This window comes from Anoplophora glabripennis, unplaced genomic scaffold (genome assembly GCF_000390285.2).
Source record: "Anoplophora glabripennis isolate ALB-LARVAE unplaced genomic scaffold, Agla_2.0 scaffold408, whole genome shotgun sequence".
NCBI classification, from domain to species: domain Eukaryota; kingdom Metazoa; phylum Arthropoda; class Insecta; order Coleoptera; family Cerambycidae; genus Anoplophora; species Anoplophora glabripennis.
Window position 1 is genome coordinate 181507 of NW_019416514.1, and position 24095 is coordinate 205601.

A 24095-nucleotide genomic window follows, 5' to 3' on the forward strand; every position below is an offset into this window, starting at 1 on the left:
GGGGTTATTTTCGGATTGGTGACTTCCCTGAGATATTCAGATGTGCAATTTAAAATATTATGTCCTTGAAACAACCTATAGAGGTCATTCAAGGAAAAGTAAGGTTATCTAAACGTAAAATTTTGCGCTCTTTCCGAATCCGGGGTTAAAAATATAAGTTCCTATTTAAAAAATTATATTTGACCTCAAATGACCTTGAAGGTTGATGTCAAGGTTGAATTGAAAATCACCGTCCGATGTCCCCTGCCAACACAACAACTTTCGTAAAAGATATTTTCGGACTGGTAGCTTCCCTGACGGGATATGCGGAAGCGTAATTTAAAATGGGACACCCTGTATAAATTCAGTAAAAAAAATCAATCAACGGGGCTCCTGACCATTTATGAAAAAATATATTTTCTCTTGTTGCTAGATATACAGGGTGTCCCCAGTTCGGGTTGCCTATACCTGAAATGAACACAAAATTTCAATTGTCAAAAATAAAACATTTTTCATAAAAATTTTTGATTGCCCAGAAGCCCTTAGCAAGATAGTAATTTGTTCAATTTAATGTACAGGGTGTTCAAAAATTTGGAAAAGGTAGAAACAGTGAAGAGTAAAGTACCTTAAATCTTAACGCTACTTGAAAAAGTAATGGGGAAAAGTTGCTTGGAACTAAATTTTATGTTTAAATATGAAAGCATGGCCTTCTAGTTAATACTCGACATTCTAGGATATTCTAGGACTCTACATATTTTTTAATACTTTCGAAGAAGCCATTCTATTTAAAAAATATTGCTTTATTGAAAAACAGATACACATGTTTGCATATTAATAATTTATTTTGTATACAGGGGGTTCAAAAACTTCAAAAACATTAATCCAACATTTATTTTGAGAACACAGCAGAATCAGTATGTACGCGCCATTACAAAACCGGAGACTGTCATTAAGGAAGATATCTAAACAAATCGATGTTAGCAAGACACATATTCAGAGGATTTTGGTAGAAAATAAGTTTAAGGCTTACAAACCAAAAGTAATTCACACTGTAGTTGGTGATAATGCACATCGTTTGGAGTTCTGTTTAGAGATAGGAGAAAGGATTGTGGTAGATAGACATTTTCACAAAAATATAATTTTTTCCGAAGAAACCACTTTTTCTACCAATGGAGTGGTATCATCGGAAAATTGTCGTTTTTGGTCGCAAGGAAATCCTTCCTTTACAGTTACTTCAAGAAATCAAAGGTTCAAAAAAGTATATGTTTGGTGCGCGATTACTTTCAACTGGGCCATACTTTTTGAAGCAAATTTAAAATTAATTTACGTACCTGGAGATGTTAAACACGTTTTTCTGGTCAGAATTAGAAGAAGAACATTTGGAATATTGACAAAAAGCGTATTTCCAACAAGACGGATGTCCCGCTCACTCAACAATTCTAGTCCGCAATTGGCTTAACAGAGAATTTCGAGAGAAGTAGATAGGAAGATATGGTCCTATTTGTTAGCCAGCAAAGTCCCCTGACTTGTCGCCGCTTGATTATTTCCTTTAGGGCTTCTTGAAAAAAAGAGTGTACAGAGAACCAGTGCAACACAATGTTGATTTCTTAAAAAGCAGGATAATTGAAGCTGTTGCCCAGGTAAATGAAGAAATGATACATTCGACCTAGACTGTATTTAGAAAAAGATTGGAGAGGTGTGTTGAACTTGGCGGACTTTATGTAGAATAGTTTTGTAATGGCGCGTACATACTGATTCTGCTGTGTTCTCAAAATAAATGTTGGATTAATGTTTTTGAGGTTTTTGATCCCCCTGTATAAAAAATAAATTATTAATATGCAANGAAGAGCCATGATTCGTCCAGCGCTGAAGACTGTATTTTTCTATAAACTTACAGACGCCTCTCTTTCAAGCAATATTCCATTAAACAAACTAGAGCTGGAAAACACTTCAAGAAAAGGAAATAGTGGTACGCAAAAAATACTCCGACACTGTCGAATCCAGATACCAACTGAATTGCGTAATTGCGTAAGTATCTCGTGTTAATAAACCGCCACGCCGTTGTCACATTGCTCGATATGAATTTTATCGAATTTTAAATTTATTACAACGCTAATTAATTTTTAGAATTAAGCATAAAGAAGTTCAAAAAAGTGATAAACATTGTATTTTATGGTATTCTATGCACGCAGTTATGTCAATATTCCCTAATTGAACTTTTGTACATCAAGTTGAAGATTTTGACAATTTTTTTCTCGGAAATGGTCGAGTTTAGGACCCATGTCATATAAGGTTTTTTTATTTTAATGTATTCTATCGTCTGTTAAAATTAAGGCAGTCAAACTTCCAACACCCTGTATAAACATTAAGAATATCAATATTGTAAAAACAGTATGATACTTGGCTATAGTCACTTGAAAGTTAAACGTCATGTAAGGAGTTTTTTCAACATATGAAAATATTGTAAAGTAAATGTGCTTTTCTTAATATGTATTTAAAAAAGTATTAAGAAAAATTATAGACAGTTAAGTACTTAAACATCACCCATTACATTAAAATCGTAATAGTAAAATGGTTTCATGTCAATACCTTATGAGTAGAATTTAATGTTACTTTTGGACTGCTTGAAATAGATTTGTCTGAGCGTACCTACCAAGAAACACAACTTTGGCGTTATAATATTATGTAATTTTAAGGGCAACAATTTCGAGATAATCCGGAGCTTAAATATTTACATTTAAGGGACTTTCTCCAGATTTTCTTGGATTTTCCACTTGAGTTTCATCAAAGCTCTTACCTTTAAAAAGCAATTTTTGTGCAATATTATCGTTACTATTTATATTTCTAATTATTTGTTTATTTATATCTGTTTTGCCTATTTTGGTATTTTGTTTTTTTATTTGAAATTCTTTACTATTCTATTACAGACATATTTAATTTCCAAAAGCCTCAATTTCGCCTTAATACATTTAATTGCATTTTTTTGTTCTTGAAGTAGATCTTCAGTTCTTATTTTAACTTAATTTTCTTTTCTATTGTAAACTTTTTGTACTTACCGATTATTTTAGTTATAATTCGACGATTTTCTGTACAAAGTTGATTAAAATGTCAACGAAAATGTATTTTCTTTGATAAGAAAATGGAAGGAAATTGAGAAATGTGTAATTGCTACATACTATTTTCAGTAATATACAGGGCCATCCCATTTTAAATTACGCACCTCAATATATCGTCAAGGAAGCCACCAATCCGAAAATAACCCTTATGAAAGTTGTTGGGTTCGGAGGGGATGGTGACCTTGGATTTTACTTTGACCTTCAAAGTCATTTTAAGGTCGTTACCTTCAAAGTTATTTGAAAGTCAAATATAATTTCTTAAATATAAACTTCTATTTTTAACCTCGAATTCGGAAAGAGCGCAAAATTTTACGTTTAGATAACATTACTCTTCCTTGAATGACCTCTATAGGTTATTTCAAGGACATAATATTTTAAATTACACACCTGAATATCTCGTCAGGGAAGCCGCCAACACCGAAAATGATCCTTACGAAATTTGTTGGGTTTGAAGGGGGATATCGGATGGTGACCCTCAATTTGACCTTGACCTTAACCTTCAAAGTCATTTGAAGATCAAATCTATTTTATAAATAGGAGCCTTTATTTTTGACCAAGGATTCAGAAAGAACGCAAAATTTCACATTTAGATAACTAGTTAAGGCTTGTTTACGTTTAGATATAAGTTTACATGGGTACTTAAGGTTCTTCGTCTAGGTCAACTTTCGTAGGGGTTATTTTCGGATTGGTGGCTTCCCTGAGATATTCAGATGTGCAATTTAAAATATTATGTCCTTGAAACAACCTATAGAGGTCAATCAAGGAAGAGTAAGGTTATCTAAACGTAAAATTTTGCGCTCTTTCCGAATCCGGGGTTATAAATATAAGTTCCTATTTAAAAAATTAGATTCAACCTTCAAATGACCTTGAAAGTCAATGCCAAGGTCAAATTGAAAATCACCATCCGATGTCCCCTACGTACCCAATAACATTCGTAACAGTTATTTTCGGATTGGTGGCTTGACGAGATATTCGTATCCTTGAAATAACCTTTATAGGTCATTTCAATGAAGAACCTTAAGTACCTAACTGAACGTAAAATTTCACGCTCTTTCCGAATCCATGGTTGAAATAAAGGTTCCTATTTAAAAAATTATATTTGACCTCAAATGACCTTGAAGGTTGATGTCAAGGTTGAATTGAAAATCACCGTCCGATGTCCCCTGCCAACGCCACAACTTTCGTAAGAGATATTTTCGAGCTGGTAGCTTCCCTGACGGGATATGCAGAAGCGTAATTTAAAATGGGACACCCTGTATAAATTCAGTCAAAAAAATCAATCAACGGGGCTCCTGACAATTTATGAAAAAATATATTTTCTCTTGTTGCTAGATATATGTACTGTTAAGTATGTAAAATATTTACTTTGTTATGTTTTATGTAAATTAGAAAGGGTAGTAAAAACAGTATTTTTTAATAAATGGGTGGACAGTCTTGATGTAACAGTCATTGGACCTTATTTTATAATAGTTTAGTAGCAGACCCGTGATATCACAGCCGCAGAGAGCGGGATACGAATGAGTTATCCTGCGAAAAGAGACATAATTTGTAACATTTTCAACAAGATAGGACACCCCTCACAATTCGGTAATATGTCACTATAAACCCGACGAGCGTTTTTGCCAAGTTGGTTGGTTGCAAAATGGGCCCAATGCGTGGCGAGCTCGTTTCATTTGATTTATTTTCATTATTTGTTATCCAAAGTTTTTTTTAGAAATATCACGGAGCGTTGTTCAGTTAAAGGCAGAAAATCAAAAGCTTCTTAGAGATTATCCCGCCCCAAGATTTAAAAAATTATTATCAGCGACAAATACTGTTCAGAAAATGTTAAGGTTTATGATTTTTTACAAACATTTTAGTTTTACAGGGTGTTTCTGAAATAAGGACGTTCTGTGAAAAGGGTGATAGAAGGCACAATAATAAGCAACTTTTGGTCTAAAACATTACATTTTAAATTGAAAAAAAAATCACATGTCCTTGGATGGAAAAACGCCGATCAGGGTCGTTATAAGAATTTTTTCTTGTGTACGAAAGCTATTAAAATAGATAATAATATTAATATTAATTTAAATAATAATATTTAAATAATAAATATTTGTTCATATAAAAGCTATACATTGTCTCGTTCCTTACATAGCTTTCACACATTCTGAATTTTTTACTATTTCTAAACTGTAAAAGAGGATACGATACAATAAGGATACGAACTAATGTTTGTTAAGAATTCCTAGTAACAGATTAATACTGGAAAAAAAGGAAATTGTTCTGTTTATAATCGTAGGTCATATTGTCTCCTGAATTTAGATATAATATAATTACCTTCCATATACAGCAATTTTATAATCCATTCGTTATTACTATAGTTAGTGTATCAAACTGGAACAATTTTGACCGTTAATGATTTCATTGCATATCCTAAATCTGATTGCGTTGAATTGTTTATGGTCATTTTAATTACCAATGAGTTCAAACATTTGCTTGTTGCTTGTGTATACAAAACCTAATGACTTTGATTCAAAATGCTTTCAATTCGCTTAAATTAATATGTTGGTGTTTCCCAATAGTTCAGAAAGTACATAAAAATTGTAATATACCTGTATATTTAATGGCTTAAATTTCTGAGAAACGTGTACATATTTTAATGTTTTTCTGTGTATGAAAATCAAAATGGCTATGACCGTAGTGCAAAAGTGCAATTTAAATTATGAAATTATGAAATTTAAAAAAATAGTTTTATCAGCATGATGGCAGTATTAAATTATATTCATTGTGTATACTAAATTATTGGGGCAAAGTTTGACCACATGGTTGTATGTGTGTGCAATACATATAGAAACTAAAATAGTTTATTAGCAGATAGATCTCTTTAAAATAATATGTGTTTGCCTTATAAACATTGATCTGGAACAGCCCTGTTTTAGAGATACAGGGTGTTGAAGTTAAAAAAATAGATTTTTGGTTTATATCTCCGGAATCTCTTAACCGATCTCAATAATTTTTTTTACAGTTGATCTATGATAGTAGGCCTTGCATTCCCTAAGCATAAAAAAAGAATTTTTTTTCTAGCTCATAGCTGACTATGGTTTACATTTAAAAAACTTGAAGTTTATGTTATAACTTGAAAACGAAATCTTATCTTATTAACACTGCAAAAACCTGATACTTTGTAATTTAATTTTTTTTTGTAAAGTAAATAGCAGCTGAAAGAATTGTCCGAATTCGGATTTTTCCAAATATCTAGTCAGCCATGACGTTTATTTAAAAAATAAAAGTAACATTTAATAAGGATTATAAAACTGCACATCTTTCCTCATTTCAGCTTTTTTGTATCTCTGCTACTTTCCCAGATCCCTACACTAAACATCGAAAAAACTAACCCTGTATATCTGTGTAATCTTCCCTATGGAGACAAGCTTAGATTATACGTAATTTAAAAACGACTTCTCTTCTCTAGAATGATTTCCTTTAGTAAAGCTGCGTAATCCTGTTTTCCTAATATCTACGTTGGTTGACGTTTATAGTAAAATCAAGGAAAATCCGACGTTTTAAATGATGTGGAATAAACTTTATTTACAACCATATATCTAATGTTGATATTTCAAACTTACAATAAGTTTCAAAGAAACATATTTCTGATTTTGGCATATATCCAGATAGAAAGTGACATTTACCAGACGAATGTCACTCTTAACCCAGGTAAATTTCAACATTCATTGAATAACGAAAATATTTGTTTCAAAAAATATCTTATTGTACATTAAAACATTCTCAACAAATTTTATTCATATCAAGAATTACAAACTATTTTACTAAATTGTAACATTCGATAGGTGGCGCGGCGGTAGCCGAAGCGGCCAAGGCTTGCCTACAGAGGCGAGCCAGGGCTGTGCGGCAAAACCGTAGTGGGTTCGAATCCCGCACGCGGCAGGAAAATTCTTTCGAATTTTCCTGTCGTACCATGGATGTTTGTGATTGTTAAGGTGGAGGGTAGTGTAGGTTAGCAGGCAAAAAGGGCCAAGCATGGCCTAATTGCTGGTAAGTTCATTGCCTTTACCTTTTTTTAACATTCGATATGTTATAAGCGGCAACAGAAATTGTTAATCCATGCTGAACATCCTGCGTAGAAATGATAACGTTTTTGGTAGTGGAGTTTGGCATTTTGCGGCAATTTTAACCTGAGAATCCGTAGACTTGTCGACGTACCCTTCCGCTATGCTGGAAGATTTCCACCCCCCTAATTTCTTTAACTGGAGAATGTTACCACCACTATTTACCATTAGTGTGGTTGCCGTTCTTCGGAAGCAGTGTACCGTGTATATTTCACAATGGGGAAGCTTTAGAAACACTGCAATTTTTTTGGGAAATTGACTTATCGAGTTGTGGCCAAATGGCTGACTACTGATTTTACCGAATCTTAATTGTAAAAAGGAGTTTTCATTCTAAACGAAGTGTTGCATATATTTTAATTAACTTTACCCATTCTTCATTAAAATACTCTTGGCTGGTAAGTTTTTGATGTTGGAATTTCGATGTGAATCTTATTTTCCACGATATTAAAATTAGTCAATTTCATTTTATATAGTTGCATTCTTCAAAAACGCCGCAGTGTTCTCACTGGAGAAAGTGCTTGACTTTTTGGATACATATCCCAGATTTTGTTGTTTCAGAAATGTCAATAATTTCGAAAATTTGGAGATATGCACTTTATCTTTAATATTTAAAGTAGAAAGCAACATTGAGTAAATGGACCAAAGTGTTGACAGCTTTTTGATTTTGTCATTTTTTCTAAAATATGCCAGAACAATAGTTTCAGAAACAGCTTTCTGAACACCTCTCTGAGCACCAACTCTTGAAAACATCATAAACTTTATCATACCTTGCACGACTATTCTTAAGTTAGTTTAACACAAGAGCGTTCGTTGAAGTATCACAACATGTGATATAGAAAACTTCTTTTTCTATTGTATTGTTTTCTGATTTTGACATTGGGCAAAAATCTATTAAATTTTAATTTACACTTGTGCATTTGCATTCTAATTTAGTTCATATTAATTAATAATTAAAATGCTTGACGAAGTACCCAAATTGAGTATGTATTTAATTGTCGTACAATATGTACTGGCCAGGATTCATTCCAGGTTAGTGAACTGCAAGGTATCAGGGTCGATGTTCGATCACATTGCTTGATGGGTTCGCAGAGATCTTCTAACAAAATCCACCTTATTTATAACACCCTGGATCTTAGTAAGGAGGCACATTTCATCTAAGCAATTTAAGTAATAATTTCATATTTTGAGTCAAGGATTATCTTCTTGGCATATGCGCAATTATTAAAGGCGCACCATTTCCTAATATAAAATTATCCAAACGTCTAAAATTATAGAATAAAACGCAACACAGTAATAAATCAATATACCTAAATTAGAAAGGACCCGTGGATATTTAACTGCAAATTAATTAACTTCATAGTAAAGTTTTTACTAATGACTTACAGTCGACTTTATTGTTTTATTAATGTTTCTACTTTTTACATCCTGTAGTTATGAATACATGATTCGCCAGAAGTTAAACACAACCTCAACACCTTCGCACACTTTCTCATGTTATTCTTGACAAAGTTTGCATCAAATTCTCTCACCCTCTTGTACGTTTTATGTCGAAATATCGTCTACAAAACTTTTGATTTACAAGTCATTCATGGGGTCGTCAGCGACTGGATAATTTCTGAGTTCCTAAACCGACTATGTGGCAACCAGCTCGGTAATCATCAAGCCACCTACCACAGAACTTCCTGCTGAAGTTACATTTGTAATAAGTGTCACAAATCGGACACACGTGCATGCAAACTGCATGAAAGCTTTACCGAATTCATTGTTGTAGATGATTTAAATGAGATATGGGGGTTTTTGGGTATAGAAATGGTAATGAAGCTGCATCAAAGCATTTACCTCTCATTAATGAATTCTTGATGTTTTTTGTCTTTATCAGCAAAATCTTATGCATACAAACATAATTATGTCGTCGAACGCTTTGTTTTCGAGAACAAGGTGTTGGAATTTAAGGACATTGCAAAAAAAATGAAGATATAACTAGGCAAAATTTCCGTATTCGTAAATTTAGTATTTGATTTACTGAAAATATACTTTTCTTGCAAATCTATTGTTGATTTAAATGAATACTACGTATTTGTTGTATATTAGTGTGAGAATTTGTAGTAACAACCTAAATATTCATTCCATTTTTCATAAAAATTTTTATTAAATCCGAATTATTTGCTCGTAGCTAAGTTAACATATTTGTTTCAATTTCAAATGATACCAATAACAATTCCTTATAAAGAAAACATGTTATTTAAAACATTAAAGAAGAGCACTTCTGTTTCAGTAAAAAAGTAATAACGTTATTTAAAAAAATTGATAATGTTTCTTAATGTCAATTTTGTATTAAATTGGTTTATGTACACCAAACATCCTTTTTTGTACACTGTCTGAATGTTAAAATTAAGATATTTTAAATGTATGTGTGTATATTTTTTTGTATGTTATTATTCCATAATTAAAACATTTTTTTTATGTTGTTTTGAAAACTATTTAATATTATTAAGCCAATATAGGAACTGCACCTATTATTGCAGTAACAAAAGTTATTTTTTCACTATAACAATGAAACGACCCCTAAATAATAAATATATATCTCTACCTAAAAAGTATTTAAAATATTTCAAAAGTTTATATTTCAAATGTTTAACAAATTTTCTTCCATGGAAATTAATGTTTTTTTGAATTTTCATGTTTCTCTTCGCAATCTTTAAAGGCAGGTAATGTTGTTTTATATTGTTAGAAACACACTAATTATCAGCGAATATTATAATATGTTACATTAAATACAAGTTTTTAAATTACAATATAAAAGGTTTATAAAGCACTTAAAACAGCTAGTTAATAAGGGCGTCTGCCGTCGAATGTTGAATGCCGAATGCTGAATGGTGAATGTATGGTTCCATGTGTCTTATCTGCCCTAGCCGAGGAATTTGTTTATTTTACTTAGCCCTTGCCTCTTGGGTTAAGTGTTCACATTATCGGTCTTCGCTCGATTTCTAACAATATATTTTTTAATGTTAGGAGATGGAAATAGTGTAATGTAAGAGCCAAGCAGAGCAATATTTGACCAAAGATATGTGAAGCTGGAACGTGTTTGTGACTAAAAGGTTTCACAGCCTGTTTCATAAACACAAAAATTTTATCAAAATTTAAGTTTCCAATAAATGTTGACTTGGAAGAAAAAGTGTAATAAATATGCTTAGCAGAAGTATGTCAATATACAGGATGTTTCATAAATTACTTTCTAAACACCTCCTTAAAATATTTATACATCATTATGAAACACCCTGTATAGCTCTAAAGTAAATATAACAATTCAGTTCAGTTCACTATAATTTAAAAAATCCTCAAACAAAATTATGACTAGTTTGGATACCTATGAGACGAGATATTAATAAAATAATTATTCACGATTTACTTATGAGAATGCAGATTTTTTTGATCTTTCCACTTAGAATGCGCAACAATTGACGAACAGTTCTACAGCAACTTGTATAAATAGGAAACCGATATCTAAGGAACCATATTATAGCTCGTATAAATCGATTAGGTACTTGTAAGATACATAATTTATAATAAATTCTCCTTCAAACTGCTGTCGTTGACTAACTTATCCTTAATATGCGTGATAGCGGCAACGCCGCGGTCTCGATGTAGCGTATTATTAGAAATTTGCAGGTGTCCAAGCAAAAAGAATTATCGAACGCGAGCGAGCGAACGCCAAGTCAAGCGCGCCAGCCAAGTGCAACGTTGACAAATCTAAAGGCTTACTACTTTAGTCACTAACGAATCTACAGAAACTCTCGTTAGACTTTAGATGTACCTCCGTACCCGATAAACCTCCTTAAGAGATACCTATTTACATAAATGTGATACATATTTATTTAATTTCAACTCTTAAAAATTAAGCAGTCTACGACATTTTGTAATGTAACCTTTGGAATGTTCAATTCAGTACATCCAATAATATTACGACAATCCACCTAAAATGATTGGATGTCGTCCATTGTAAGGACAAACGTACTGTTGTAATAATACTCTAGTTTTTATTTTTACATATTACCATTGATTTTATAAGCTAATTGATTTTGTAAGCTACGCTAAGGTAGTTCAAAGTAAGGGCTTGCCTACAAATTTTGACTTTTGTACGGCTATCAGGATCTAGGGGGCATTTCAATCGACGCCTTCAGATCTAACAAATTACGCATTTATTATTATTTTTGGTTAGGTACATATAATACTATTAGGCCCGGTACTTTGAGTCTCGGTTAAGGCTCGATTAACTAATCAGGCGATTAGACTGTGATCATTACATGTACAGTCTAATCGCCTGATCAGTTAATCAAGCTTTAATCGAGACTCAAAGTACCGGGTCTTAGTATCCTATTATAACTGTTTAAGTAACAATTTATCCCTTTTTAAGACATGCTTTCTTAGATCTGACAACGTTGTCCTTGATCCTCTTGTTCGTGACTTAGCTTACAGTCCGTACAATATTTGTCGAAATAGAATTCCAAGAAGATCCCTGCGTCACTTTCTTGGAATTAACAGCAAATTCTTATCTCTATTCTTAAATTCTTACAGTAGTTCCGATAACAGAAGTGTTATTGGCTTATTCTTTTCTTAAATTTGTTGATGAAAAATTATTTATTATTGCTTATAGCTACAGTTACAATTTCGGTGAAATGGAACATAAAACATTTTATACCGTTAGACTAGTTAGGTTATTCTACGTAAAGTAACTTAGGTATTTAAAATATGTCCATTTGGGCATCATAATCGTCGTCATCCTCCTCCATGTTGTTATTTACAATATCCTCCCAAATGTGGTCTACAGTAACTGGTACGTTGACTGCATTGTTGTTCCCAATATTGAACAGTTCATTAATGGATATTTTTCTGTGAGAAGTAAACAACGTTGCTGCGTCGTAAGTGTTACTACTGACAATGGATTCGATCAGTGCCCTCATTTGCTTCTGACTGACAGGCCCATAGTAACTACATTTCTTTGTAATGCCGAAATGTTTTCTTTTAGAAAGCAGTTTGAAGAACTTACACGACTGTATCTTGATTCCACTAAAATAGAGGTTGTTTAGGTATTTACACCTAGTCAGTAAACGACAGAGATTTTGACTTTTCACTAGGCTGGAATTTTTGGTCCCCCTGCAGTTCTCAATTTTCAGCGACTGTAAGTTTTTGCAGTATTTGGACAATTTCTCTGTAACAGTATTAATGTCACTTCTTTCTCTAAGGTTAACCTCTTTAAGTAATGGTGAGTTTTCGATCCACTTACACAAAATGTTAGACGGCACTTCATTTTGAGCGGTAATTTTTTTCCACAGGACAGGTGATGATGTTAACATATACCATCTCTTACAAACACAACGAGCGATTTTGTACAATTCCTTGTGCGACAAAAACGAGAAAATGTAGAGCAGAATTTCATTTGGCAGACTGGCGGAGTAATCGCAGTTTCGTAAACGCTTCGCCGGGATGAAAGCTTCCGAGTAGGGCATGTGGGCTTTGCTTTGGTTGCGTAATATGTAACTATTTCTGGTTTGCGCGAACATTCTGCATATTTATTGTAGTTTTTACTAAAATTTGACAGCGGTTGATCATGCGAAGGTGACAAGTCATTGTTTCAAGGACACCGGGATTCCATGTGTGACAGATCTGGGACATCTGTCATTCAGAAGATAGTTTATCGGATAGTGTCTTGCAAACCTAGAAAGTATTGCTGCGTGAGACTGAGGCTGTCATATATTTGACAGTATAGACTGGTTATAAGTATGCCTCAGATATCGTATCGATTGGTTCCTAAGTACGTTCCGATAATAAATTTGATACTCTCCTAGAAAAATTCATTTCTGATTTGTAAAATAACACAGCGTCACAAAAAAGTGGGGTGGGTCATAGACCGAACCAATTAATCTTAAAGTGTTTCGACTGAATTTGAATTTAAAATCAGAATTTCCAGATCAGTTCCTGTTTTGGTCATAACATCATAGTCTAGTTGCTAGAGGTTTTGTGGCGGCAATAATTCCGAAGAGCACAATTTTTTGCAGGTGACTAGTAATTTGCTAATAGATAAGGAAAAAAATTGTTCAGTACGGAAGCGGACCGGAAACATTCTAGGAATGGTCGGAAAACTGCAAAGAAACGTATTTCTTGAATAAAAAATATTGAGAATTTCACAAACATGCAAAGGAACAAAGGCAAAAGTGATGGCTCCACTTTTTTATATAGCCTAAAAATATGAATGAAATAAAACACAGGATAATTTTTGCCAGAATCGATTCATACAAAATGCTTGTCGCATTTCGGTATTGCTAAATATTTACCCAATTTGTTTTAGTTGGTTGTCCCATTAACTTTGTAAAAAAGTTCGACTGCCTACTATACTAAACTGTATTCACGAAGATCCCATATAGTTTTCTTAAGAAAAGATTTAACGCCAACTTTAAATACAATTTTGATTAGGACGACTGGACTATCAGCAAACTCCTTTGGAAAGCGGTTTTCGAGATTTCAAAGCAAGTAGAGTAGTCAGTGATGAAGTTGATCAACAAGATTTCGGAATGATTTATTATAGGAGCATCATTTATGCCAATTCTAAGCATTTTTATAATTTTATGAAAACTGCATTAACAATTTAAATAAGAAAACTACCATTTGGTTTTTGAATTTGCCTTTTACTGATTACGTATTTGATAAATTAGGTATATTAATAGTAAAAGATCAACCATTAAATTCACTTTAAGATAGAAAATATAAATATGTTAATTACCCTTTCTAGACATTTTAATTAAAAGAAATGAAAATTCTTTCGAAACAGGCGTTTATAGGAAAATAACTCACCTTAACTAGCGTTTGGTTTAAATTTTGATTATCGTTATACCGCTAAAAAGAAAGGTGTAAGTAAATGTTTATATGATAGAGCCAAAAAGTCTAAATCTAAAAGTCTAGTCTAAATTTTAATTATCGTCATACCGCTAAAAAGAAAGGTGTAAGTAAATGTTTATATGTTAGAGCCAAAAAGTCAATACTCGGGAAATCTTGTAGATATTAAGAATACTGCAAGTAAAACAAATTCTATAATACAACAAAAAGAACCAACACAACAAAAATTCCATATATTTCTGTATTATCAGAAAAATTATAGAGCAAAATTTTTGGAAATTCAATAAATTGTAGTCATAGCATCCAATAATCATGATCTTATAGAAACCTCCCATTTAACCTTTGTTAAAAAAGTTGTAACATTATGGGGTAAGGAGTTTGGCATTAAGTCTTATCTACAGGAGAGATCACAATGTGTTACGTCCAGTAATAATTATGCATCCAAAGTATGAAATAATTCAGCACGGTGTACCGCAGGGATCCATTATTGGACCAATATTAATTTTAATTTTTATTAATGACACATTATTTTTTATCACCTGAAAAATGTATTTTATTTGCCGACGGCACCACTTTNTGGTCCCCCTGCAGTTCTCAATTTTCAGCGACTGTAAGTTTTTGCAGTATTTGGACAATTTCTCTGTAACAGTATTAATGTCACTTCTTTCTCTAAGGTTAACCTCTTTAAGTAATGGTGAGTTTTCGATCCACTTACACAAAATATTAGACGGCACTTCATTTTGAGCGGTAATTTTTTTCCACAGGACAGGTGATGATGTTAACATATACCATCTCTTACAAACACAACGAGCGATTTTGTACAATTCCTTGTGCGACAAAAACGAGAAAATGTAGAGCAGAATTTCATTTGGCAGACTGGCGGAGTAATCGCAGTTTCGTAAACGCTTCGCCGGGATGAAAGCTTCCGAGTAGGGCATGTGGGCTTTGCTTTGGTTGCGTAATATGTAACTATTTCTGGTTTGCGCGAACATTCTGCATATTTATTGTAGTTTTTACTAAAATTTGACAGCGGTTGATCATGCGAAGGTGACAAGTCATTGTTTCAAGGACACCGGGATTCCATGTGTGACAGATCTGGGACATCTGTCATTCAGAAGATAGTTTATCGGATAGTGTCTTGCAAACCTAGAAAGTATTGCTGCGTGAGACTGAGGATGTCATATATTTGACAGTATAGACTGGTCATAAGTATGAGGTTTTGTGACGGCAATAATTCCGAAGAGCACAATTTTTTGCAGGTGACTAGTAATTTGTTAATAGATAAGGAAAAAAATTGTTCAGTACGGAAGCGGACTGGAAACATTCGGGGGAATGGTCGGAAAACTGCAAAGAAACGTATTTCTTAAATAAAAAATATTGAGAATTTCACAAACATGCAGAGGAACAAAGGCTAAAGTGATGGCTCCACTTTTTTATATAGCCTAAAAATATGAATGAAATAAAACACAAGATAATTTTTGCCAGGATCGATTCATACAAAATGCTTGTCACATTTCGGTATTGCTAAATATTTACCCAATTTGCCAATTTGGTTGTCCCATTAACTTTATAAAATAGTTCGACTGCCTACTAAGCTGTATTCGCGAAGATCCCACATAGTTTTCTTAAGAAATGAATTAATGCCAACTTTAAATACAATTTTGGTTAGGACGACTGGACTATCAGCAAACTACTTTGGAAAGCGGTTTCCGACATTTCAAAGCAAGTATAGCAGTCAGTGATGAAGTTGATCAACAAAATTTCTTAATGATTATAGGAGCATCATTTATGCCAATTCTAAGCATCTTTTTATAATTTTATGAAAACTGCATTAACAATTTAGATAAGATAACTACAATTTCTTTTTTGCATTTGCCTTTTACTGTTGAGGAATTACGTATTTGATAAATTAGGTATATTAATAGTAAAAGATCAACCATTAAATTCACTTTAAGATAGAAAATATAAATATGTTAATTACCCTTTCTAGACATTTTAATTAAAAGAAATGAAAATTCTTTCGAAACAGGCGTTTATAGGAAAATAACTCACCTTAACTAGCGTTTGGTTTAAATTTTGATTATCGTTATACCGCTAAAAAGAAAGGTGTAAGTAAATGTTTATATGATAGAGCCAAAAAGTCTAAATCTAAAAGTCTAGTCTAAATTTTAATTATCGTCATACCGCTAAAAAGAAAGGTGTAAGTAAATGTTTATATGTTAGAGCCAAAAAGTCAATACTCGGGAAATCTTGTAGATATTAAGAATACTGCAAGTAAAACAAATTCTATAATACAACAAAAAGAACCAACACAACAAAAATTCCATATATTTCTGTATTATCAGAAAAATTATAGAGCAAAATTTTTGGAAATTCAATAAATTGTAGTCATAGCATCCAATAATCATGATCTTATAGAAACCTCCCATTTAACCTTTGTTAAAAAAGTTGTAACATTATGGGGTAAGGAGTTTGGCATTAAGTCTTATCTACAGGAGAGATCACAATGTGTTACGTCCAGTAATAATTATGCATCCAAAGTATGAAATAATTCAGCACGGTGTACCGCAGGGATCCATTATTGGACCAATATTAATTTTAATTTTTATTAATGACACATTATTTTTTATCACCTGAAAAATGTATTTTATTTGCCGACGGCACCACTTTAATTGTAACACAAGAATTTTTCACAGTTAAAAATAGTTTCAGAACAGATAAAAAACCAGGCTGAAAAGCAGTTTACTAGTAATACACTCAAAGAAAAAAAAACAGAAACTTGGTAGCTAAAAGTTTTTTGGATTGTATGTTTATAAAATTTTAACTTTTATCTTGTATATAATTTTTTTTATTTTAATATGTTTTACTTACAAATATGTATGTTTTTTATTGTAAAATACGAATCAAGAAGGAGTTGATATAGTTAGAGACGACTTTTTGTCAAGAGCAAAGAAAATCTATCTATCAGATAGATTACGCCGACTTATAAGTAACGAATAAGAAAATGTTTGTCAGATTCGTTCAACATTTAACAAAATCTTAAGTGTTATAAAAATCAGATGATTAAACACATTATTTATTTATTTTTGTATATTTCATTTATCATTATAGACTACTGCTTGAGTTTCCTGCTAGGTTACTTGTTAAATATTTTTTCATAGTTTATCTTATATAAAAGAAGTAAATGTTCGTTTCTGTGGGAAATTTGCTTTTTAATAACCTTTTTTTTAAATATAAGATCTGACAACAATGCACAGCCCAATTCCCAATTCTGCATGCTCTGCGACTAAAGCGCGCCATAGTTTGAACTAGCTTATCCAGAGGCGGGCTAAGAAAGTTACGAAAAAAATGATAAACAAATACATACTAAATAATTTTAAAAAATAAACTATTGATACATGTTCCTAAAGATCAAATTGCTTTAACGTTGGCTACAAATATTGAACATAGTAATAATAAACACCATGTGATATCAGATAGACAAAGAAAAATAAACTGTCCCAGTTTAAATAATAAAAATATATTTCTTTTTCGAAACGTTATACAGAATTATAATTGAAGTGTGTGACTTCTGTTTTCAGTTTGTTTGTTTTTTTTTTTTCAATGTGATATGTTTAATTAAGAAAAGTAGTTCAGTATAAATAACCCTAGATTGATCTATTTGCGACAGATTTAATTTAATTATATTTAAATATTTCCAAACGAATAAAATGCCCCATAAACAGAAAAAAGTAAATTTACTAACACGTGGACTAAGTAACTTTGGATATCCGTGAAATATCGATTTATGCCAACCAAACCGCAGGACAGCTGTGTGACACATAAAATAAAATACCAAACTCTATCAAAATATTCGGTGATATGATAAATGCCGTGGCGCGGTAAAAGGCAGATACGTGAAAAAAGGGTAACAATAAAAACTGCTGCAATATTTCAACGTGAAGATTCCATTTCACGCAGCCGAGTTACACGATATACGTATTAGGGGTTATTCGACCACTGGTCGGTATTTCATTTCTTTTGCGCTCCCTGAATTTGATTTGCTTTTTGTGGAGATTTCGTATACCTTCACAAAAAGAAACCTATCCTTGAATATCCTGTATTCTGCGTTCCCAAAACCCACTCCCATATATTTCATTTTCCTTAAGCAACACTTTTCATTTCGCCGTAATACGTGTCTGTCCGTGCGACATATTTCATCTTCAGTGAGCAGAAGATTTAAAGATTTAAAATGGACCTCAAATTTAAAGTGCTATTAGAGATGGACACACATTTTTCTCGAATAAATCAGCACGGCATTCTATTTGCCCTGGTAATATTTTTATTGGTAGGTTACTGATTGCTTTACGGTTTATGCATTGTAAATTATTTTCTCGTTATTTGTGCTACGTCATAGATCTTTCCCAGAAAAAGTCAATTGTATTTCAGATTGATTCATTTTAATTCAGAAAATGTAAATTATATTTTGATTAACTCATTTGTATTTCAGAATATGTTATACAGGGTGTTAATGAATAGGTGTTACAAACGGATATGGTATGTAAAAAATCCAAAAATAAGTGCAGTTTACTTAATAAACACATGCCCCAAAGCGGCTCATTTTCGAGATACAGGGCGTTGAAATTTAAAAATAATAAACTATTTTTTCCTGTAGCTCCGGTATTAGTTAATATTTCTTTATCAAACTCAACAGACAGATTTACTAGCTTAAAGGATGCATAAATATGGCAGAAACCATTTATTGGCTTCTTCTAGTGGCGTGCGATAGGTGTCGTTTCACCTTTTATCCCCCCTAAATTGTGCGGCACTGTACAAATATTAGTTTTTCGTATGTTTTTGAATTTGCTAGTATTTTTTACGTAAATAATGTATACTTGTTAGACTTCCATAAAATGAGTAATTATCAAGTTATTAACATTTACATTACTGAGGTCACCTTATGCTCCAAAAACCAAAAATTTTTAAAAAGTGACATGTTGAGTAAATTTTTCACGAAATTGTTTAGTAAATGCATACATGTGTCGCTTTTTCTTTTTGAGATACAAAACATTCAAGGTTTCCGTATTCCTCAAGCAAGTTTAAAATGTTGGAAAAAAAACATTTGCCGTTGACATTACTTGTATTTTAATGTCAAATTATTTTCGATTGTGAAACGAGGCAGTTTTTAATTATTATTGTTATTTTAGTGTAAAGTTTAGTTTGTAAGTTTTAATTATTAGATAGATATCTTTATCCATTCGTTTAAAACATTCATACATCATGAATGAATATACTTCTGCTGATTATGCAAACATGATATTAATGTACGGTCAAGCGCGTTGTAATGGCAGGGCTGCCCGTCGGTTATACTCAATCCGATTTCCAAATCGTCCAACCCCTTCACATAAGATATTTGGAAGAGTGTTTCGCAGGTTGCAGGAAACAGGAACTTTTACAACAAATAGGGTTAACTGCGGGGTAAGGAGAAACCGCAGAACGATAAGGTTCGAAGAAGAAGTTCTTAATAGGATAGAAGAAAACCAATCCACCAGCAGTCGAAGTATTGCTCAGAATATGCATGTAAACCATGTAAGCGTTTGGCAAGTTTTACGCGAGCAACAGCTTCACGCTTATCATATACAAAAGGTTCAAGCTTTAACTCCCGCCGACTTTCAGCCACGACTAAACTTTTGCCATTGGTTTCTTCAACAGTGTCAGTTGCAAGCAAATTTTCCGCGGTTTGTGCTTTTTACAGACGAAGCATCCTTCACACGAGAAGGGATCTTTAATTCTCGCAACAACCATGTCTGGGCTGAAGAAAACCCTCACACCATTCGCTCCACTAGATTTCAGCAGAAGTTTGGCGTCAATGTCTGGGCTGGTATAATTGACGGGCGCTTAATTGGTCCGCACCTTCTTCCAAATCGTCTTACAGGTCCTATTTATTTAACGTTCCTACAACAAGTACTTCCAGAATTATTAGAAAATGTGCCATTGAACATTCGACAGGAAATGTGGCTGCAGCATGATGGTGCGCCAGCGCACTTTTCGCTTGTTGTCCGAGATCACCTTAATCAACAATTCGGTGTAAGATGGATTGGCCGTGGAGGACCTATGGCGTGGCCACCACGTTCCCCAGACATGACCCCGCTTGACTTTTATTTGTGGGGCCATATGAAGAGTCTAGTTTATGAAACTCCTGTTGAGTCAGAAGAAGATTTGGTAGCACGCATTCTAGCTGCAGCGCAGGAGATCGAAACGACGCCTGGCACTTTTGACCGAATGTACACAAATATGCTTCGAAGAATTAACGCTTGTATCGCTACTGGTGGCCGTAATTTTGAGCATTTACTGTAATTTTTTTGTGCAAAATAAAAATACCTTTTAAACAACTTTAACTTTTTGTATCTCGAAAACTAGCATAGCATAGAAAAACATAGTTTTTGGAGCATAAGGTGACCTCAGTAATGTAAATGTTAATAACTTGATAATACTCATTTTATGGAAGTCTAACAAGTATACATTATTTACGTAAAAAATACTAGCAAATTCAAAAACATACGAAAAACTAATATTTGTACAGTGCCGCACAATTTAGGGGGGATAAAAGGTGAAACGACACCTATCGCACGCCACTAGAAGAAGCCAATAAATGGTTTCTGCCATATTTATGCATCCTTTAAGCTAGTAAATCTGTCTGTTGAGTTTGATAAAGAAATATTAACTAATACCGGAGCTACAGGAAAAAATAGTTTATTATTTTTAAATTTCAACGCCCTGTATCTCGAAAATGAGCCGCTTTAGGACATATGTTTATTAAGTAAACTGCACTTATTTTTGGATTTTTTACATACCATATCCGTTTGTAACACCTATTCATTAACACCCTGTATATTTTAGAAATTTATTTCAGAATTCGTCAAAAGTATCTCGGAAAAAGCAAGTAATCTCAAAATTATAGACAGTGTAGTAGAATATAAATACGCGATTAAAAAAAATCTAAAATGCATATTTACGCTGAAAAAATATTTTCAATCATTATTTAAACCCTTTTGAGGACCGCTCCTAACCCACAAAGGTTTATCGACAGTGAATCTTGATCTACTGTATTATTCGGTCACTAACCTAGTTGTTACGGCATTTTCAATACATTGTGAACGATAAGGAAAAAACAGATCTTTTTACCCAGACACATGAATGAATAAGATATTTTTTTACATTTTAAATATTAACAAGTATTATTTATTTGTTAATAAAGACAAAAAGTATGTCACGATAATAATTGTCTTCGAATGTTAGGTTATTACAATTTGGTATTTTTAATATTGTTAGCGTTTTCACTATGTTTTATAATTGAATATGAGTTTTTAGTATTATGATCAATTAACTATTCAGTTTGTAGTACATATACCTAGTGACTTATTGCCTTTCAAAGAGTAGTATGGTACATACGTATTTAAAATATACTACTAAAACAACACTCATCCGACCATAGCATTTTGATAACAAAGTTGGGATCTGCTGCACTTTGATTTTGAAACCAATTGCAAAAATCAAGCCGACTGCGAAAATCAGCTGTTTCGTTTCAACGTTCGAACACTCTGTGATACGCCGGCACGTTCCGGGTCAGAAAATGTGATGCACAGTAGGGCGCCAAATTAACGAGGGTTAATGTAATTTGCTTATCTCATAAAAGGTCGGATAAAAATTATTTTTTTTTAATTTTCTGTCTTTATTAAGCATTTCGCATACGTCGTTAAAATTAATGACATTATGTCTAAATCACTGTGTATATTTAACATATTAAATATAGACTACTATCATTCGTGTACACTTTTTCTTCTTATTTTATTATAGAACGCACTCAGTGCTTTTGCTAACTGGACAAGTGCCTGTAGCGAATATGTATAATTGGTAATTTTTTCGATACTTTTTTATTGGAGCACTAGATTTATCAAGAATTTTTTGTTTTTCTCAATAAAAAATGTGCTGGTGCTATATGTATACAGGGTGGTCCAAATTTTATGCATGAAACTTTGAGGGCAGATAGACCTCTTTAAAATAATATGTGTTTGCCTTATAAACATTGGTCTGAAATAGCTCCATTTTAAAGAAACAGGGTCTTGAAGTTGTTAAGAAAAATTGTTTTTTTGTTTATATCTCAGGAATCTATTACCCGATCTCAATAAAATTTGGTACAAATAATTTATAACAGTAAGCCTTATATTCCCTAAAATATGAGCTATAAAGGTTCAACCAGTGGTGTACAACTGGGCAGGGGTCATCTCTTTTTTTATAAAAAAATCTACGCCACTACATTTTTTACAAGTTATTTTAACGGATTTATATTCTAATGGACAAAATACGTAAAAAAGATAACTTGAATTTTCTCCCTAAGATTCAAGTTATGCATACTAATACAATCCCCTTATGCAGACATTTCTAACCATAATATTACAATTATATTTCTATCACGCGCGCTCGCTATGGGACCTATAGTGTAGGGGGTTAGGTGCACGGAAAGAGCTAGATAGTACAACAGCGTGATGTTATTTTCATAGCGCAACGCTGCAGCGCAATAAAGTTTACGGACCTTTCTTCTTGCCACCCCGTCTAAATTCTCAGTCATTTCTAAACCTTCTAGAAAACCATCTATTTGAATTATTAGAGGATGTTCCATTAAATGTATGACAAAATAGCTAGATACGATGGATGGGGCTGCTGCGCATTCAGGGAGATATAAGAATGGCTGAATGAAAATTATATGGGGAGAAGACCAAATGCCATTGTCAACCATAATGGTTGCAGAGGGTCCAGTGTCTTGGCCAGCCAGGTTGCCATATCTAAACCCCCTGAACTTCTATGTTTGGGGTTATCTGAAAAGTAAAGTTTATTCTACTCCAACAGATACAAGACCACAACTACTGCATCGAATAGAAGACGGGTGTAATCAATTAAAAGAAAACCACCACATGATATTAGCTTCAATTAATTCCATTAATAGAAGATGTCAGAAATATATCGATGTGGGTGGTTAGCATTTTGAACAATTGTTGTAAATACGCAACGTTAATTAAGTTTCTTGTTTACTTGTTAAATATGTTTTTATTATTATTTTGATATAAATTGTTCTTATTCGTAAAGAGTATTAGGCCTCCAGGGAAACTAAAACACGCCTGGATCACTACCTCACAAGTGGTTAGAAAGGAGTGTAAATAATTTTGTTGATGTGCTTGCAAATTGCACTCACTTTTAAGCATAAACATAAATATTCTTGTAATATGATGGTTAGAAGTGTCTGCCACAAGGGGATTGTATTGGTATGAATAACTTGAGAACGGCGAATCTTACGGAAAAAAATCAAGTTACCTTTTTTACGTACTTTGTGTATTAGAATATAAATCAGATACAATAACTTGTAAAAAATGCAGTGGCATAGGTTTTTTTGTAAAAAAGCGGTGACTCCTGTCCAGTTGCACATTTTACCCCTATTAACTTTTTTATTTTTAGAGTTAGGCAAAAATAGTTAAAATAAAAGTCGTAGGGAATGTTACTGTGAGTTTAATGAGTTTATGGAAATAGAAATTATGCGGGACGTTCCAAAGATACGAACCAAACTTATGTTTTTTTAAATGGAACACCCCGTATATTATTCGATTTTCGGAATCTATGCCTCTTCCTGATTCCAACAATGTATATATGTTGTAGGTTTACGCAATAATTTGCTCAATATTCTGACTGAATCTCACCATGAACAATAAATATCAAAATCGTTATGTAGAATAAATATGTTTTCATAGAACCGAAATTTTGACACATGTAACACTATTTTCCTCCTCTCCTCCTCCTCCATACTGAAAATGGTGTATAATTTTTATAGTATTGATGAACAAAATAATATTGTTGAATGCTCTCTTTCTTGTGAGAAGAATGCCATGCACACTAGACGCGAGTCTGTACGAAGATTCCCCGCAAGACGTATACCTCATAAAATATATATCAGATATATCTACAACAATTG

General features: G+C 32.8%; 1 protein-coding gene across 1 annotated transcript; it reads right to left on the reverse strand.

The window, feature by feature from the left end:
- Positions 1-11946: 11946 nt before the first annotated feature.
- On the reverse strand, positions 11947-12765 carry LOC108909924 (uncharacterized F-box/LRR-repeat protein C02F5.7-like). The gene has a single exon (XM_018714398.1). It carries the CDS (start codon positions 12763-12765, stop codon positions 11947-11949), a length of 819 nt encoding a protein of 272 aa, XP_018569914.1.
- Positions 12766-24095: the final 11330 nt, after the last annotated feature.

Coding starts and splice junctions, on each gene's coding strand:
- LOC108909924 (XM_018714398.1), bottom strand. CDS start 12,765: ATGTTCGCGCAAACCAGAAATAGTTACATATTACGCAACCAAAGCAAA.